This window comes from Onychostoma macrolepis, chromosome 20 (assembly GCF_012432095.1).
Source record: "Onychostoma macrolepis isolate SWU-2019 chromosome 20, ASM1243209v1, whole genome shotgun sequence".
In the NCBI taxonomy this organism is placed as follows: domain Eukaryota; kingdom Metazoa; phylum Chordata; class Actinopteri; order Cypriniformes; family Cyprinidae; genus Onychostoma; species Onychostoma macrolepis.
In genome coordinates this window covers 26274521-26294535 of record NC_081174.1, presented here as the reverse complement: position 1 = coordinate 26294535, position 20015 = coordinate 26274521, and the positions used below count along the sequence as shown (strand labels likewise).

The window sequence follows — 20015 nt, the reverse complement described above, 5'->3', positions numbered from 1 at the left end:
TGGCTCTTTGACCCCTGAGGGGTGTGACCTCCATAGTTTAAAAGGCCTCACTTCAGTAACCCGCCTTGCTTTTTAGTCTCTTCACTCGACTCTCATCCCCTCTCCATCTTCTGGTTGCTAAGTCCCAGGGCCGGTGCTACCGCACCTGGCAGGCCACGACACAAGGCAGTCTGCGGTTCTTTTATTTAGATGCTGAGAAGATGAGGATATGAGCTAAACTCCTCTGGAAACCTTAAGTTTTTGTGCCAGGCCTGTTGGCCTTGTTTTCCATTCAACCAAAGATCCCCAGATCTCCGCTGATGTTTCTCTTAGCTCTTTTTCACTTTCCACCTGGGAAGAAACTCTCAATCACCATTGAGCCAGAACACACTTCAAACCAGGAAGAACGTGATCGCAAGTCCAAAACCTTGAAACCATCAAGACTTTCATCCGAGACTGCATCCGGACACTCGTCAACGACCAAAGCAATGCAAGTATCGTACATTTAACTAAACGAAACATTGGTTTAGTATAAGCTATAGACCCCGTTATAAACGGTGCTGATGGTTTTACTCAGGTGGTTAACTGACTCTTTTCATAGCTTTATTCTCTGGTTTTCCTGATGGTTTCATCCATCAAGTCTCATTTGCCCTTTCCCATGTATGACTGTATGCTCGTTTTTGTTTGTTTGTTAGACTAGTTTGTGTTAGTGTTTAGTTAATAAAACTCTTGTGCACAAATTACATGAGTTTCTGATTCTGCTTGTAGATAATGTCCCTTTACGATTTTGATCCTTACTACATGCTCTAATGCATTAATACTTAGGAAAGTATTTTCTGTGGCCATGAAAATATCCTTTCTTAGAGTTGATATTAACTTACATGGAATGTACTCTGGACGAACAGATTAGTTGATGGCAATTTAATTCTGCTACAGTTACTACTGGCAGCTGATATAAATAAGTGTAATTAATCATAATTCATTGTAATTATTTATATACATTTCCCTTTTGAGCTGATTTGCTACAGATGATGATACTAGCAGAAAACTCGCCCAGGACCCTACTGTTGCTATAGTAATGAATTACTCAGTGTTGCTGTTGAATGAATGAATGAATGAATTAATTAATTTTGTGGATATTTCAGATAACAGTTTGCATCACTCAACTGAACTTTGCATATATGTCAGATGCGGCTGAAATTACATCAACAGTGATTACATATATTTAATTGTTTGATCAAAATTATTGCTAGGGACAATTTAGTAGTTGCTGGATATTGTTAGGTACACGTCCCAAGTGTGCCTACTAAATTCTACACCCTTGGACTTATTTTTTATTTTTTTGCAAGCAACATTTTAATTGCATATAACAATATTCCATATTTGTTCACATTCGTCCATCAAAATTGAACAAAAGTTTTTGTTTTTTTTACAATCATACACTTAAAAAAAATCCTTTAATAGAGGCTTTAGCCCTACTGTAAACGTTAAGATTTGAACACTTCTTGTGCCTTTTTGAGTTCATCTCAACATTCCTTTCTAATAATATTTATGTTGTGACTTAAAATAATACTGTAACATCATGTGATGAGGAACCTGATTCACCAGACCGGAGTGAGAGAAGGAGAACTGATATCAGGTGAGGAGGGGTTACAGAAAGCTTAAAGAGGGCTGTTAAAGTGACTACAGAGCAGTTTCATGTCACTGCCTTCTCAAACACCTTACAAAGACACTGTTTGTCAGATTTTGAAAAGGAAACATGGTCACATTATCTCTTGTTCTGCTCTTGCTTTCAGTCCAGTGGTCCTGGGCTCAGGAAGACCCTCTTCTGCCTTTCTCTGAACACCTGGACCTCGAGCACAAGGTGCGGCTGAAGTGGGGATTTGATGAGATCCAGGGCTCTATCTTGTTCGAGCTCACGGTCAACACCAGCGGCTGGGTCAGTTTTGGCTTCAGCCCCAAAGGAGGAATGACTGGAGCCGATATCGTCATCGGAGGAGTTGGACCTAAAGGCAGTTACTTCACGGTAAAGACTGAGACTGATAACTGTCCGAGTCACTAACAGTGAAATTACAACTAATTATATTCTTCTGATATTTTGTTCTTTATATTCTGATTCATATGTATTTCATTCAGTAGGTCTAATATGAATTTTACATTTTTGGATTTCATTGTGAGAAAATTTACAAGTTTGATATTTGAATGAAATCTGAGAAGGTGGATCAAGCAATTTTGCATTAAACTAGATATTAAAATGATTCATATCTGGATATTGCATGAAATAATGTAAAACAACCCTTACATAAGTGTGAGTGCTTTGGCCTTTTTAACCAGATATTTCCAGTTAGTTATCTGTTATGTAAACAAATGATGATGAGCATATCACACAAATATGTTGTTATGACTGAAAATATCCACAATTTATCTTTTAATGTTGCTCAGGATCGTCATGCTGTGGGGAATTCAATGCCTGTGGTTGACCAGCAACAGAACTACAAACTCCTGTCTCTGACCGAGTCTGATGGGAAAACAGTCATGAAGTTTCAGAGGTCCATCAAGGCTTGTGATGAAAACGACTTAATCATCACTGTGAGTCCTGAAACAACATTTCCATTTATTCAGCAAGGACACGTTAAATTGATCAAAAGTGACAGTAAAGACATTTATAATGTTACAAAATATTTCTACTTCAAATAAATGCTTTAACAATAACATCAACCAATAATTTAGCATTTTTAGAGATAGTTAAGATTAAGGTTTGGATAGTTGAACAAATGTTCTTCCATGACCAACAACAACAAATAATGCAGGAACACTTTTATTTGACACCTACAGTGAACAGGTTCCATAAATGTACTGTTTGTTCCTGGAACTGGTCTAATGATAAACAGAACACCTACTTATTGAATTGCATATCCAATTTTCCACAAAATTACACCCAAGGTATGTGTGCAATCTAGAAACTGTGATGCAACTACAAAGAAAAGTAGTTACAACACCGTCAGTTTTGCTCTCCACTTTTATTGCATAGCACACAGTAGATTGATCCAGTAAACAATGTGAGCAAAGGAACCACAGCATATGTAAGCCCTTGAGAGTGCTGTGGGTGTCCTCTTTCAGGTAGCTTTCATACTGGGAATTTGCACAATGTTAAACACAAAGGGACCAGGAAGTCTGTACTGATCCTGTTTGTTAGGGACCCTCAATTGTGCTCGAAATGCCTCTTTAAACAGATGGACTCAGCTCAGAAACCCTGAAAGTCTAGATCAGAACTAATAGCTAAAGAGTTTCTCATTTTTCGGTTCAGGTGTGGATCAGGTGTTTTTAAATGCCTATACACGGTGTGCAGAATTATTAGGCAAGTTGATATTCTGGTCATATTTTTTTTCCAATAAAATTTGACCAATTCCAAACCACATCAATCTTAATAACTACTATTGATTTTGTATTTAATAATTTATAAGTGATATATAATTGTCCATGAAGGCTGATAGTCAGAAACTTCTTATTTCAGGTGTGCAGAATTATTAGGCAGGTTTTCCTTTACAGATAAAATGAGCCAAAAAAGAGATTATACTCAAGAATAAAAGTTTAAAAAAATTATTAAATGCCTATGAGAAGTATTGCTTTATATGCAATACTAATGCAATAATAGAATTAGCAAAGTTAAGGCATGACCATTGGGCAGCGAAATGCTCATTGGGTCAGCAAGGTCAGAAAAAACAGGTGGAGAGGAAAAGACACGTTAACTGCAAAAGAATTAAGAATTAAGGTGAAGAATTAGGTTAAATTCTTTAAAATGGCCCTTACTTAAGAATAACATGCTGAAGTGTTGTGAAATGCATGAAGACTGATTTTGTATAGGATTTATGGACAGATAAGTTGTGAGTGACTCTTGAAGGACCAGCATCACATCCTCTTGTGCCACAGTTTGAAGAATTTACAGTGGGGCAAAAAAGTATTTAGTCAGCCACCAATTGTGCAAGTTCTCCCACTTAAAAAGATGAGAGAGGCCTGTAATTTTCATCATAGGTATACCTCAACTATGAGAGACAAAATGAGAAAAAATAAATCCAGAAAATCACATTGTAGGATTTTTTAAGAATTTATTTGCAAATTATGGTGGAAAATAAGTATTTGGTCAATAACAAAATTTCATCTCAATACTTTGTTATATACCCTTTGTTGGCAATGACAGAGGTCAAACGTTTTCTGTAAGTCTTCACACACTGTTGCTGGTATTTTGGCCCATTCCTCCATGCAGATCTCCTCTAGAGCAGTAATGTTTCGGGGCTGTCGCTGGGCAACACGGACTTTCAACTCCCTCCAAAGATTTTCGATGGGGTTGAGATCTGGAGACTGGCTAGGCCACTCCAGGACCTTGAAATGCTTCTTCACGAAGCCACTCCTTCGCTGTTCGGGCGGTGTGTTTGGGATCATTGTCATGCTGAAAGACCCAGCCACGTTTCATCTTCAATGTCCTTGCTGATGGAAGGAGGTTTTCACTCAAAATCTCACGATACATGGCCCCATTCATCCTTTCGTTTACACGGATCAGTCGTCCTGGTCCCTTTGCAGAAAAACAGCCCCAAAGCATGATGTTTCCACCCCCATGCTTCACAGTAGGTATGGTGTTCATTTTTAATCAATCCTGCAAGACAGACTTTTCAGGATAGGAGATGAACTAAAATGAGCTCCCAAAACTTACTGCCAGATTCTGGAAGATAAATTCTTCAAACTGTGGCACAAGAGGATGTGATGCTGGTCCTTCAAGAGTCACTCACAACTTATCTGTCCATAAATCCTATACAAAATCAGTCTTCATGTATTTCACAACACTTCAGCATGTTATTCTTATTAAGTGAGGGCCATTTTAAAGAATTTTGTACCCAAGCAAAGTCTCTGAGAACCTGACACCTTGTAATTCTGGAGACTCCAGGAAGGTTGCAGTTCTGGAAAATGATGGCGCTGGAGACTAAATGGTTCCTGATGGTTTCTCACCTAATTCTTCACCTTAATTCTTAATTCTTTTGCAGTTAACGTGTCTTTTCCTCTCCACCTGTTTTTTCTGACCTTGCTGACCCAATGAGCATTTTGCTGCCCAATGGTCATGCCTTAACTTTGCTAATTCTATTATTGCATTAGTATTGCATATAATGCAATACTTCTCATAGGCATTTAATAATTTTTTTAACTTTTATTCTTGAGTTCAATCTCTTTTTTGGCTCATTTTATCTGTAAAGGAAAACCTGCCTAATAATTCTGCATCAGCCTTCATGGACAATTATATATGACTTATAAATTATTAAATACAAAATCAATAGTAGTTATTAAGATTGATGGTAAAATGCTCTTGGAAAAAAAATATGACCAGAATATCAACTTGCCTAATAATTCTGCACACAGTGTAAATGATGGGCTTTTGTTTTATTGCATGATCAGAATCTCCCCATGAAGCTGATCTATGCGTACGGACAGACGGATGAAATCGAATACCACAGCACCCGAAGAGGCACAAAGGAGCTGAACCTGTTGAAGTACATGCCTCGGGTCAACCCTCCAAACAGCAAGTATTTCGACATGACTATGATCAATGTAAGAAGGAGTTTTACTTTTTATTTTACTTTATTTACTTCAGTTAATTAAACCGAGAATTTCCAATTCATTCTTTAAGCTTTTAATAATGCGTGATGAATAGAGACAAGACATTTAATATTTGTCCTACCAGGCCGTTAACATTTTATATTAATGTTAATTTTAGAGAAACAACTATTTAACAAATGAAAGATGTTGTACTCTTTGCATTAAACACAAATATGTTCCCACTGACTGTGAATGTGTTGAGCAGAATTTTTGTTTTCAGTAAGAACAGAAATTATAAGAGAAATTGTCAATCTGTTTATGGTTAGGAAAAGGTTCTTCTGGTTAAAAATATGCCAAAACATTTAGACTAGATTAAAATGTTTAGATTATAGCATAGACTAGAATTGAACTGTAAAGCACGTTACACACCAAGCCGACACCGATGAACTAGTGGCGACGAAAGCAGACAGGTCGGCTCATGTTGGCAGCGGCTGGGCCTAAAGTTGTCCTGACACACCAAGCCGACGCTCAACACCCGACGGCCAAGTAGCACGTCCATTCTGCGCCTTTCTCGTGCACTGGTTCGCCAGCTGAACGGCCAATCAGAACGATCAGATGGCCCGACTGACCGACGACGATTCAACATGTCGAATCGGCTGAAACACACTGAGAAAACTTAGTCGGCCGACGCGCTTCACTCAGGCTTAAGAGTGAATTAATGGAACAGCTCACCTTAAAATTAAAATCCACTCAAAACCTGTGTAATGAAGAATCAAACTCATCTACATCTTGGCTGGCCTGAGGGAGAGTACATTTTCATTTTTGGGTGAGATTTAGCATGACATTTTATATTGTCCCTGGGAATCAAACCCATGACCTTGACATTGCTAGTGCCTGTTCTACTGTTTGAGCTACAGTAATTTATATATTAATGATTTTTACTTTTTTTGGACTGGCGCTAAAACGACGTAGAATGCAGCAAAAAATGTCAACGATGCTATCAGCGGTTGCTATTCATTTGTAAATGTACTTCCCCCATGGTGCTTTTTGACTTAAAATACCTAATGTGGAACTTTCACTTTACACATTGATTATATTTACAAATCAAATCATTTCAGTTCACTGTACCAGCCAACCAAACCCACTACCACTGCAAGATCATGAAAGCCCCCACATTTGATCGCAAACAGCACATTTATCGCGTAAGTGAGTTTATGAACTTAACACACATGATCTATCCAGCGATCTGTCAATCATCTTCATCTCTTGACTTACTTTCATTATGTCCAGATTGAGCCGTTGATCACAAACTTTGACCTCGTGCATCATCTGCTGCTGTACCGCTGCCCTGCGAGCGTGACCGAGGCGTTTGAGGCAGAGTGTTACACATCGTTAAGAACCAACTTGTGTATGGAGACCGTGGCTGTGTGGGGAGTTGGTGGAGGGGTTAGTCTCTGTTCTGCATCAGAAATCATACATTTCATTTCTTGATTGTATTAAATGATTAATTTAAATCTTGCTTGAAATGACTGAGGATTTGAGTGATCAAAAAATATTTCCGATTCATATACTCTCAGGCTTTTGAATTTCCTGAAGTGGCAGGGCTTCCAATTGGAGGACATGTTAGTGATTTTTTCTACAGGCTTGAAGTGCATTACAACAATGCTAATAAAAGTAGAGGTCAGTCAGCACCGTGGTTTTTAATTGTAAAATGTCACATTTAAAGTGCTTGGAATTATAAAGCATTACTTTATCTTTTCTCTGCACAGGTCGAGTTGATAACTCAGGTCTGCGATTCTATTACACATCTGAACTCCGTCAGCACGACGCAGCTGTTTTGGGGACAGGGCTTGTCGTAGCTCCTTGGTACGCCATCCCACCCAAAGCCAAATCCTTCCTCACGTACGGCCTGTGTGACACTGCTTATATTCCAACGGTTTGTATGCATGTTTATCTACTCACACTCTCTCGATCAGATTCATCAGATGACTGGATGATCTTGGGTTCTGTGCTCTACAGGTTCTGGAGACGCCACATGATCTTCAGGTGTTCTCTGTGATGCTGCACACACACTTAGCTGGGCGGAAGGTGCGAGTCGGACACTTCAGGTAAACATTTTTAACCAATGACTGACCTAAAGAAAGAGTTCACCCAAAAATAAAAATGAAAAATCATTTACAGTATTCACACTCATGTCATTCCAAACCTACGCTTTACTTTCCTCAGTGGAGCATGGTGATGGCAATGCCAAGGCCATGGATTTGATTTTCAAGAAATGCATGAACCGTATACCAGTTTATTCAGTAATGTAATTTAAATAACTCGTATGTAAATATGGCATACAAGCAAATATAGCTCTTTGTGTGCTATGCCGGAGAAGATTAGCAGTTAATACTAATTTAAATTACAGTGTGTTCCTCACACAGCTATCATATGACTTGAACTACAGCACACAATTTACACTGCTATTAGACAAAAAGAGCAAACTGCTTCCCTGTACCACAATGACAACAAAAGCCTCAAAGCACGTGCTGAGCTCATGAGACATATCACTTTTACCTTTAATGTGATTTAAGAGTGCAATACAATGCATATAAGGCAAGACAAGATTTCCAACAACAAAATGAACACTTCAAGGAATTCACCCTCACCAAGTAACACCTGCTCACCAGCGGATCCTCTGCAGTAAATGGGTGTCATCAGAGTGAGAGACCTAACATCTGATAAAAACATCACAATAATCCACACCACTCCAGTCCATTAAATAATGTCCTGTGAAGTGAAAAGCTGCATGTTTGTAATAAACAAATCCTTTAATCCATCTGTTGATTCTGGATAAAATACAAGTCAGTGGAATGATGCGAGAGGACAAGCAGGAATGAACTTTTTAATGAGAGGAAGCATTATTATGGATTATGGACTTGTATTTTGGTCATAAGTGATGGTTTATAGACATCTTAATAATGGATTTGTTTCTTACTAACACAGCTTTTCACTTCACAAGGTGCCAACTGAATTGTGTGGATTACTTGTGGATGATTGTTTTTATCAGCTGTTTGGACTCTCGTTTTGACCGCATCCATTCACTGCAGAGGATCCACTGGTAAGCAAGTGATGTAATGCTAAATTTCTGCTAAATGGGTGCCGTCAGAATGAGAGTCCAAACAGCTGATAAAAACATCACAATAATCCACACCACTCCCATCCATAATTTAGCATCTTCTGAAGCAAAAATCTCATTGTTTGTAAGAAACGAATTTCTCAATGTTTTTATCAGCTGTTTGGACTCTCATTCTGACGGCACCCATTCACTGCAGATGATCCATTAGTGAGCTAGTGATGTAATGCTTAATTTCTCCAAATCTGTTCCCATGAACAAACAAACTCACCTTCATTTTGGATGTCTGAGAGTGAGAAAATTTTCAGCAAATTATTTTTGTGTGAACTATTCCCTTAACTGTGCATAAAAAGTGCATTCGATAGCTCAGCCAGGTCATGCAGATAGAGTCACCACACTTTAATTTCATTTTCAGTGCAAAAATTTTATTTGATTGAAAACGATGATCTTGCTTAAAATGTCTCTAGGAAAAAAAGGTTTAGGTAGGTTGTTGTCTATTTCAGAGGGGAAAAACAGATTGATTTCTTAGCTGCGGATGAAAACTATGATTTTGCATACCAGGATGTGACAAACTTGGGCAAAACTAAGACAGTGAAGTTGGTGAGTATGAAATGATTTGAATCGTTGAACAACTTACAGTGCTGTTCAGTTTACAGTGATTTCAAGCATATATATAGTATCAAATTATATTCACTGCACAATACCATACATCACGCTTATATGTTGTCTAAAGGAGGTTTAGTTTATCAGTTTATCAGTGCACAATTATTAGTATTATTCAGTCAAACAAAACTGTCTTTTTGGACTTTCAGGGTGACAAATTGCTGGTGGAGTGCACTTATAACACTGAAAACCGCAGCACACTCACATGGGTTAGTATTAATATAATTACTGTTCTTCATGTAGCTGAATTCACTGCTTCTCTACATTAAAATGTCATTTTTTGTCTGCTCGCAGGGGGGGCTCTCAACTTCAGATGAGATGTGTTTGGCCTTCCTCTTCTACTATCCAGCAATGAATCTGAGCGGCTGCATGAGCTTCCCCAATACAACTACTTTAAGATCTGAGATGGGAACGCCAGGTCTAAAGTAATCTGCCTTTAAACACTAGCGTCATCCATGAATGCATTTAGCCCTAATAATGACCATTGCTTTTATTTGATAATTGCAGTACTTGGCTCAATATGATGTCCACGAAGACTTGGAATGACACATCTATCAATCAATACCAACAAACACTGAAGAGAATCGACCAGCTCGTCATAATTGTGGATTCATTTGTAAGTGTCCACACCTCTACAACATACATCAATCTCTTGTTTTTCTAAGTTGTTAACAATGTTTTGTATGATTTTCCAGAAAAACACATCACGCAACACAGGGCTGATTCCTAACCTCAGTGTCATCCCGTCTGCACCCTGCATCAGCGGTTGTAACACCAAAAATCTTGCTTGGCTATTGCTGCTCCTCTGTTTGTTAGTGCAGTTCATGCAAAAATACTACTGATGTAACCTATTGTTCTATTCATGTCAAAGATTAAGTCAATCAATCTAGATTAGGAGCTCCTGGCAGCTCCACCCTCAAAGGTATAGTAGTTTCGATAACCAAAAATACTACAAAATAGCCAATACGTTACTGTAATTACAAATCATATCAGGGAAATGAGGGAAAGGAATATGAATAAGTGCTAAATAATTCAATACGAGTATATTTTTCTCTAACATCCTCTTCACTGCACATTAAATGAACACGTTAAAACTACTCTGACAAACATTTAAAAAAAACCTAACATTTAAACTGACATACATTGAAAATAAAGCCAAAACAATGGTTGTTTTCCATTTTTGCTGATGATTAATTATTTTATGTTTAATTAATGTTTTGTATTGATTAATTAAGAAATGTATAACAAATATTCAGTGGCTTAAAAACTTTAAAATAAAACATTCAATTGCTTGATTTGACCATTTATAACATGTTTTCAATGTCTGAATTCAAAATCAGTATACTTTTTTGGGGCAAAGCAGAAAATGGGCTATAACTGTTGTGATATTTCATTAAAAGACTTATATGTAAAATAAATGTAAAAAAAAAAAAGGCTCTATATTTATTTATTTATTTATTTTTTTTACAAAAGAAAAAAGCTATATATATATATATACACACACACACACACACACACACACACACACATATATATACACACACACACATATATATACACACACACACATATATATACACACACACACACACACACACACACACACACACACACACACACACACACACACACACACACACACATACACATACACATACATATATATATATATATACACACACACACACACACACATATATACATTTTTTTTTTATGTTGCTCAGCTTTGTAGCCGCTGGAACAAAAAGTGTGACAACTAGCCCCGGTCACCTCATACCATGGTAATTTTTGCTGGTGTATTTACATAAATCATAAGTAGTATTATGTAATATCTGTTTGATAATCACACAGGACACGCCCTTGCAGCCCGATTCATTCTCTAAGTTAGTCGCTATATAATGTCGTCGCTGTGAAGAAGCAAAGGGCTTTACAGCAGTAGTACTTACTGAACATCTAACGTTAGTTAACGTTAATCATGTCGCACGCTTTCGCCGCTCCGCCGAACTTCTCGTGGGTCGAACCTCACAAACTCGCCGGACTGGCCTGCCCTTCAGAGACTCAGCATTATAAGTTCCTGGTGGAGAATGGCATCAGACACCTGGTGTGCTTGTTAGAATCCAAACCACCGAAATGCGACACTTGTCCAGAGCTCATCCTGCATCACATCAGCATAGTGGACTTCACTCCGCCGAGTCTGCCTCAGATCCTGAGATTCCTGAGCATCGTGGAGGAAGCCAATGCTAAAGGGGAGGTGAGGGCGGAACGCTTTTTTATAGTGTTTTTATAGAACGGGTCCATCGAAATAAAAGCCTACTGCTTCATTTTCACCCAATATTTACAAGCTAGATGAGATGTGTTTTGCACGTACTATACTATTACCGGAAAGCATCCGTTTCCTGTAACGTTAGATCAAAGTTCTCTTTCCGCAAGGGGGCGCTTGGCGGGCAGTATTAAAATCTGAGATTTTTTTTTTTTTTTTTCTGTTTTATTGAAGACATTAATACACTAAAGTATAATTGTTCAAATATTTTTATTTAAAATAAATTGCATATTACTATCAATTTCTCTAACACGATTTTAAACAACATTCTTAATCTGTACACTCTAAAAAATGTTGGGTTGTTTTCTCAACCCAAACGCTGGGTTGAGACTTTTGTGTAAGGATGCTGGGTTGATGTAACCCAATTTGGGTTGAGAATCGTTCTTAATCTGTAACCCAGCGGTGCTGGGTTGGGAACGCGGACGTGAAAGAGAGCACGCACGCACGTCACGCAACAACACAGACTACACCAGTCGGAGAAGCCGCCATTTTCTTAGCGCCTTCAGGTGGAAGGACGTTTATGCAGTTTATGGTAAGTAAACATACACATTTCAAGTAGTTATCAATTGTTTTTTATCCAAGAGTATTTTGAGATTTCGTGGAAGGTGGAAAAGTCAGAAAAGAGCTTATATGGAAATATTCGCGGTTTTTTCCTCAAGTCTTAACTGCCGCTTTTATTGGTTTTCTTATGTCTTATTTCCAAAAATTCTGTTAAGAGTTTGTTATCAACATTTATTACATGGCTTGGTTGAATTATAATGTAGAATGCGGTATGTTATTTCTTGATAACAGACCGCTGCCTGCCAAGTATAACAGACCGTTGGTTGAAAAAAACTGATGAAAAACAGAGCGTTGCCGTGGAGACGGGGCGGACTATTTTCTTTAGCGGAATCCATATAAATCGTTTTTAAATAAATAACTTTCTTTTTAAATCAATATTTTGTGCCAAATTATTTATTTATTTGGTAGGTAGCCATGTAATAAGCGGGATACTGTATAGCGAGGTGGTTGTTATAGCGAATACAACCCCTGGCTTCAGGCTGATTCAAGACCCCTCCGCTTCGCGCGGGCTCTTAATCAGCCTGTCAACAACCGTCTAGCTATACATTCTCCCTTACATACCGGTATTCAGTATTTCTCTAACGATTTTACTGTAAATGCAGTTTTACTCTCAGATTAACGTTACCTCACGGCGAATGACAGCGGCGCTGCGCCTCATAACGTTACAACTCTGCTCAGTGGACTAGGAAGAAAGTGCGCCACACTGTCATCGCGACGCTGGCCTTAGGAAGGGAAAAGGTAAGTCCATTTTCTGAATATGTTACCTTTACTTTATTATATATGATTTGCTGTATTAGCTACGGGTTTGATTCGGTGAAGTTTAACATAAGTTACTTTGCTAACGTTAGTGGTCTTCTGTCAGAACATAAGTTACTTCACAAATGTTCCCCTCTGCTTTCGTTTAACTGTATAATAGTAACAGTAGATGTTATTAATTTACTATGAGCATACTACTCGCTATACTTACTTTACATTTTTACCTTTTTAATTTTGTATTTTTTTTAACGTTACCTCGACCGCCATTTTGTGATAATTTTTTTTGATTGACATTAATTTTTGTTTTAGGCAGCAAGCACTGTGATCTTTCTGAAATGACTGGAAAGTGCATCGAAGGACATTGAAAAATAAATGCAAAACAGTAAGACCTTTTTGTTACTGTTGTACTTGTTAAATTATGTTGTTTATTTCATAAATATTTTTTTGCGCCAAATGCTGCTTTGACGCAGAAAAGTGTTAAATCCAGCTAACTGTTCCGTTTCATTTTCCCACTTCTAATTTCAACTCTGTTAAGCCTTGTATATTTGACATGATAGACCCTCATTTCACTATTATTAAAGAGCAATGATACGTTTTACATGTTTTCAGTTCTATAAACCTGACTACAGTTGCCTAGTTCAATAATATTAACTATAGCATCATGACCGCCAATTTTGCCTAGCCACTCTGTAATTTGGGATGTACATAATTTAGTCATAAAATGTATTTTATCTGTTATTTTATCCTAGATGGACGAATATGTGAAAACTAAACTAAGAGAATGGAATCTTGAAGAGTTAATTCCCACATTTGAAGGTATGTAGTAATATTTTACAGGGTTCATTGTAATCGTAAATTACTTGCACACTTTAAAACTGAAAAATTAGTGTAGAAATTACAAATTGACTTTCCTGTTGAATTTATCAAATCTGCTGTTCAAACAAGCATATTTTTAGAAAAGGTTTGAATTTTCACTTGCCTCACAATTCGATTACAATTCTGAGGGTAACGATTCGATTATAAAATATTTCATGATGCATCACGGTCCGTGTAACCTTAACAATTAATTTTTCAAACTATACAATGCAAATGCAAAAATAAAAAATAGCAGTAGTTTTATTTTGCCAGGTATCTACGCATGTCTGTGTCTAATATATATGAACGACTCTTATTACTGAGCTGAGCCAAATTATTTGGTTCTCTAAAAGAGCCCTCACGTGGGTTTAATGTTCGCACCGTCAGATTTATTTGGCAAATGCGTTTCCATCTCCCATTATTTGCTTGTTTTCGTACTAGTCAAAACCACCTCAAGCGGCGTAAAACTTATTTGCGAATTAAAGAATTTTGTTTCTAATTTTGGTGTTTCCATCACTGCGTTTCTGATGCGATACTTCAAAATACCTCAACACAGTGATGGAACCATAGCTAATAAGGACTGCCTGATTAGCCAGGGTCAGCATGAAAGATGCTCGGGATAGTTGACGGAATTATATATATATATATATATATATGTATGTGTGTGTGTATATGTATTTGTGTGTACCTCAGCTTAATATATTTTCCCATTCAAAATTCCTGTTTGTGATTTACATTTCTGCTCTCAACAGAGTCAAATGTAGATTCAGAAAGAGCTACTCAAATGACAGAGTGGCTTAAAAATAGTATCTGGCCACTAAGTCAGGTTGAGCAATACATGAAGGAGACGTCTATCCATAGGGCCAAATGGATTCGTGACAATGGAACCAAGACAATGATGGAAATATTCAAGGAGTATCCACGTCTCCTCGACACTCCAGGCATGGTGGGTTTACATTTAAGAAATAAAAACATTGGCTCAGTATTTTCTTTTTTGTTTTACAACTTTGTTTGCCATGTTGGCCTTTGTTTTGTATTTTTTAGATATCCCATGATTTCTTAATTTTGAATCCAGACTCCGCTTCCAAACTCACCGAAAATTGGGTACCTGTGTTTAAGGATAAGATTCTGCAGTTTGCCAGCAGAGAGAAACAATCTCTTGATCTACTTTCCAGTGTAGAATTGATGTCAGCAGGTAATGGGTATTAAGAACACTGTTACAAATTAATAATTCAGTCTAAAAATGAATTACTATCTCTCATGTCATTATAAAAAAGGAGAGATTTTCCCTGTTTACAATTACTGTTAGTCAACTAATTACTGACAACTTTCATTTTGTTAACTATTTCTTTGTAACACAATTTAATAAATTAATGTCATACATCCAGATTTATTGCAGTCAAATTTTATTGCAGTTGTATGAAGACTTTTTTTTTTGTTTTAATTTTGAGTGATTTTTGTGAACATCTTTTCATTGTATTCTAAAGAGACGCAGAGTGATGTCGCCTGCAAGTACTTCCTGTAGTCCTTCCCACATCAGTGTACAAGATTGGAAGGAAAACGTTTAAACCAACTTTCATTGAAACCGGAAGGCCTTCATAGACATACAGCCTGTAAGTTAACAGACATTGCTAATACTACATGATTTAAGTATTTACAATATATTGTATGGATCCTTTTCACAGACAGACACATTTTAACAATTATCAATGTCACAAATCTAGTAATGTTTTTAATTTTATTTTTAATTTGAGTGAAAAAATACATTGAGTAGTGTCACCCAACAATGAAAATTCTGTCATCAATTACTCACCTTCCTGTCGTTCCAAACCTTTAAGACTTTTGTTCATCTTCGGAATGGAATGATGATATTTCTAATAAAATATGAGAGCTTTCTGTCCCACTATTGACAGTCTATGCAATTACCACTTTGATGCTACAAAAAGTTAATAAAAAGATTGTAAAACTAATTCATATGAATCTAATGTATTCCAAATTTTCTGAAGAGACTTGATCGCTTTATATGATGAACAGATTTAATTTAATTTAAGTATTTATTTTTGGGTGAACTAACCCTTTAAGGCCATGACACACCAAGCCGACATAAAAAAAACTAGTGACATTAAACGGTAACTGTGTTGTTGCCATGAGTCATTTGCATCTGGGCCAAAAAGTTGGAACACACTGCAAAGGCTATGGTCAAGGGCCACCCCCTGCCAACAGGGGTCCGACTAGTGCTAACATTGGCCGATGGTTGGCTTGGTGTGTCATAGCCTTTACTGTTCCTAAAGGTATTTACATTAGTTTTACATTTTTGTGTTCTAAATTGATGCCAATTCTTTTTCTTTTTCCCCTCTTCTTTTTTTGTTTTTGTTGTCAGATTGGGACCAATATGGCTGAGTACCTGCGCTCAAAAAACTCTGAATTTCCACATGTTCTCATGCTTGGAGACAACCAGTGCTTTCAAGCCTTTGCAGTTATAAACGGAGAGGCACTTGAGCAAAATACATTGCTTCCTGCAGTTGATGTTTGCTTTAAGGCGTTCTACGTATTTGACATAGACTACCCGAAACAGTGTTCCACAGTGTGGCAGTTTTTACAGACTGTGGTGTATGGACTTTCTGGGGATGAAACGCCAACAATGAGAGTTTTGCGAGCATTCATTTTTGCTGACAAACAGTAGTTTTTGTTATTACTGTCTGTGACCTTGCCTCTTTTATGCTGTTTGTTCTTTTCATATTTACTTCTATTACTTCTAAATACTTTTCTTCTACAGTACAATTACACTACAATTGATTCTTATTGTGAGTATTTTCTCACATGCTATGTTATGCTCAAGATGTTGATGTAAATGCTTTGAAATGTTTTAATATTTCAAATTCATATTTTCTTCAAAAGATAAATTTTTCTAACTCATTTTTGCTGACAAACAGGTTATTACTGTCTGCGATCTTGCTTCTTTTATGCTGTTGTTCTTTATTTACTACTATTACTTCTAAATACTTGTACTTTTCTTCTACAGTACAATTACCAGTGTTGGGAAAGTTCACTTTCTACATGAACTACTTCAAAGTTCAGTTCACAAATTTTAAAATGAACTAGTTCAGTTCATAGTTCATACTCAAAATTTTTAACTAAGTTCACATATTAAGGCCTGTTTACGGTGTGTTTTAGTCGGGATTTCGCCTGGAAGACTATAGAAATCTGGCACTCTAGAGTGCGTGTCGTTCAACAGAGAGCGCGTGCCGTTCACACACACCAGAATGAACGAGTTCACAGTATCGTTCATCAGGCAGTAATACAGTACGTTCAGTTCACGTTCACCCAAAATATGAACGAGTTCATGAACTATCGTTCAATGAACGCGTTCAGGCACAACACTGACAATTACACTATACAATTGATTCTTACTGAGTATTTCTCACATGATATCTTGCTTAAGATCTTGATCTTTCTGTGATGGTGTCATGCATTTTCATTTTGTCATGGGACATTTAAAAAAATTTATTCACAAATGGACAATTTTACCTGATAAAACAAAATAAATTTTCATATTTTGATTACTGAAGTCTGTATTGCTGTATATGTGTTATTTTAGTCATTTTAATTACTAAAATTTCTAGTTTAAATTTCCAACCCATTTTGGGTTACATTAACCCAGCACTGTAGTAATTTCTAACCCATAATTGGTTTAAAATGGCAACCCAGCATGCTGGGTCAAACATGTAACCCAAATAGTTGGGTTAAAACAACCCAGCGCTGGGTACGTCCCTTTTTGACCCAGCGCTGGGTTGCCAAAATAACCCAAATTGGGTTGTTTTTAACCCAGCATTTTTTAGAGTGTAACCATAAACGGCTCTTATTAGTCAAATCTGAACAGCACGGAGAAATGTAACAGGTACCACGTTCTGGACAACATCTAAATCACTGAAGTAGTAGTCGTTGCCCACTTTCTTTCTTGTGAATTCATAATAATTAATCTAAAAATTACATTGAAAATGCATAGCAAAGATATAGTACAATTATGCATTTGTGGACTATATACTTAGTTTGGACAAAAGTAATTTGTATTTCCTTTTGTTTAAGAAAGAGAGCGTTATATTAATTCAATTGGTTTTCCGCAATAAAAAAAAAACAAATGGAAAGATGTGGGCAACTAACACTAGGTCAAAAACAATTTTATATAATTATAATGCTTAATAAATGCTTATGTTACCTCTCTCTATATAAGTGTCCCTTCACCATAAAACCAGTCATAAGGGTCAATTTTTTTAAATAAGCTTTCAATTGATGTATGGTTTGTTGGGATAAGACACTATTTGGCCGATACAGCTAATTGAAAATCGAATCTGAGGGTGCAAAAACAAAACAAACAAAATCAAAATATTGAGAAAATCGCTTTTAAAGTTGTCCAAATTAAGTTCTTAGCAATGCATATTACTAATAAAAAAAGTTTTGATATTTACGGTAGAAAATTTACAAAATATCTTCATGGAATATGATTTTTACTTGATAACCTAATTATTTTTGACATAAAAGAAAATGTGATAATTTTGACCCAACGTATTGTTGGATATTGCTACAAATATACCTGTGCTACTTATGACTGGTTTTGTAGTCCAGGATGACATATAGGCTATAATATATTATACACACATTTTATCAGTTTGTGTAACAATAATATTGTTATGAGGGTCAACCAAATTTGTAGTGTTTTCATAAACTGCTGTCAGCCAGATAAAAGCTGATTTTGGTTCTTTGTGCTCCTCAGGCTGTTGCAGTTCACTGCATGCACGGCCATGGCAGGACCGGGACCATGCTGGCCTGCTACCTGGTGAAAACAAGGAACATCTCAGGTCTGGAAGCCATCAAAGAAATCCGACGTCTTCGAAAAGGGTCCATTGAGACAAAAGAGCAGGAGAAAGCAGTGATAGAGTTTCATAAATACATTCAAAACTGTTGTCAAAAACATTAACTCCACTCCTACAAATCTGTCTGTGATCCATGTTTGTGCTGTCACACACCCACAGAGAATTAAGGTCATGTTTACAAATCAAGTCTTTTTACTTGTATTTAAAATTCCAGTTAACCCCTTAACTGTCACTCACAGTTTTGAACAGAGACATTATAGTGCACTATCCAAACTTAAATTTTTATAATTCATGAATGAAAATATTTTGTAACATGATTTTAATGTACCATTTCCATGGTAATGCAATGTCTGATTTTAAAATGGGTTTCAAAGGATGAATTTTGAGATTTTAAGTTTTCTACTGATAAATAATTTCTTATGATTTCTAATTCGTGATAGAGATAAAGGCAACTAAGAAGACTTTTTTTGTTACAAAGGTCAGAATTCATGTCATGATGTAGATTTTTTTTCAGGTGCACTCTTGTCATAAATTAAACTATTACTTTTCCTACATAATATTTTAACAGAAAAAGTGGTAAAATACCTATTTAGGAGTCTTAGACCTTTCCAATGATATATAGTTTGTCATGATTAGATTAAGATTTAATTGTAAAATAGTGAAGTAAACGTAGGCGTCCCACAGAGGGGACGGTGACAGTTAAGAGGTTTAATATTAAACACAATATGTAAATTGGGTCAATAATGCTTATGTTTGTATTCAGATCTACAAACTTTTCAAAAATAAAATTAATTGACAATGACTTGATTTCACCTTTTCTTACATTTTCTAAATTAAAATCTATTGTGATTTTTGTAGGTCAAAGTATAAACTGTTTGGTATAACTACCTTGTATTGTAATGTGAAAAAAGTCATTAAAAGGCTGAAATTATTATTTTCCTCCTTAAAAAGAATAGAAACAATATATAAAATATGACAATCCCTACAAAAGAGGTTTGCTTTTTTTTTTCATTTTGTTTAAAATTACACGCATACACACACATATTTTTCTCTCTCTCTCTCTCTCTATATATGTGTGTGTGTGTATTATTTTTAGTTATTGAAAATATATTTCTCAAATACTGTATATAAGTATATAACCTCAATAAACCTTCAATATTGTATATGCATAATCAAAAAACAAAGTGTGCCGTTAAACTCAAACACAAAAACATTTATTCTCACAAAACAGAGAATTTTTCTGCTTATTTGTAAAATTCATATTTATTTATGATTTACAAAAGCCTATGTAACAACCATTAAAATGAAT

The 20015-nt window shown here is 36.3% G+C and overlaps 2 protein-coding genes and 1 long non-coding RNA gene across 9 annotated transcripts; 2 read left to right on the top strand and 1 right to left on the bottom strand.

The window, feature by feature from the left end:
- The first annotated feature begins 1353 nt into the window (after nucleotides 1-1353).
- LOC131526874 (DBH-like monooxygenase protein 2 homolog) lies at nucleotides 1354-10643 on the top strand. Its single transcript, XM_058755550.1, has 14 exons — nucleotides 1354-1618; nucleotides 1776-2005; nucleotides 2422-2568; nucleotides 5422-5574; nucleotides 6681-6764; nucleotides 6853-7008; nucleotides 7140-7242; nucleotides 7332-7498; nucleotides 7582-7670; nucleotides 9184-9280; nucleotides 9493-9552; nucleotides 9638-9768; nucleotides 9851-9959; nucleotides 10039-10643. Exons 1-14 carry the CDS (start codon nucleotides 1567-1569, stop codon nucleotides 10183-10185), a joined length of 1725 nt encoding a protein of 574 aa, XP_058611533.1. The 5' UTR covers nucleotides 1354-1566; the 3' UTR covers nucleotides 10186-10643.
- On the bottom strand, nucleotides 2436-11426 carry LOC131526879 (uncharacterized). 3 transcript variants are annotated; one of them, XR_009267551.1, is made up of 5 exons: nucleotides 11290-11426; nucleotides 7525-7696; nucleotides 6838-6985; nucleotides 5992-6360; nucleotides 2436-2575 (listed from the first exon to the last, which is right to left on the bottom strand). It is a non-coding gene; the product is annotated as an uncharacterized LOC131526879 (long non-coding RNA). The 3 variants fall into 3 exon arrangements; XR_009267550.1 differs by lacking the exon at nucleotides 5992-6360; XR_009267549.1 differs by lacking the exon at nucleotides 2436-2575 and having other exon boundaries at nucleotides 5637-6360.
- dusp23a (dual specificity phosphatase 23a) lies at nucleotides 11103-19508 on the top strand. Of its 5 annotated transcripts, XR_009267547.1 has the most exons (7): nucleotides 11453-12195; nucleotides 12827-12962; nucleotides 13290-13362; nucleotides 13730-13796; nucleotides 14588-14781; nucleotides 14911-15030; nucleotides 15325-15342. XR_009267547.1 is itself a non-coding variant. In XM_058755555.1 (2 exons), exons 1-2 carry the CDS (start codon nucleotides 11319-11321, stop codon nucleotides 18808-18810), a joined length of 480 nt encoding a protein of 159 aa, XP_058611538.1. In that variant the 5' UTR covers nucleotides 11103-11318; the 3' UTR covers nucleotides 18811-19508. The 5 variants fall into 5 exon arrangements, 1 of the variants encoding a protein (XP_058611538.1); XR_009267548.1 differs by lacking the exons at nucleotides 14911-15030; nucleotides 15325-15342 and adding an exon at nucleotides 18607-18737; XR_009267546.1 differs by lacking the exon at nucleotides 15325-15342 and having other exon boundaries at nucleotides 14911-15239.
- The last annotated feature ends 507 nt before the right edge of the window (nucleotides 19509-20015 follow it).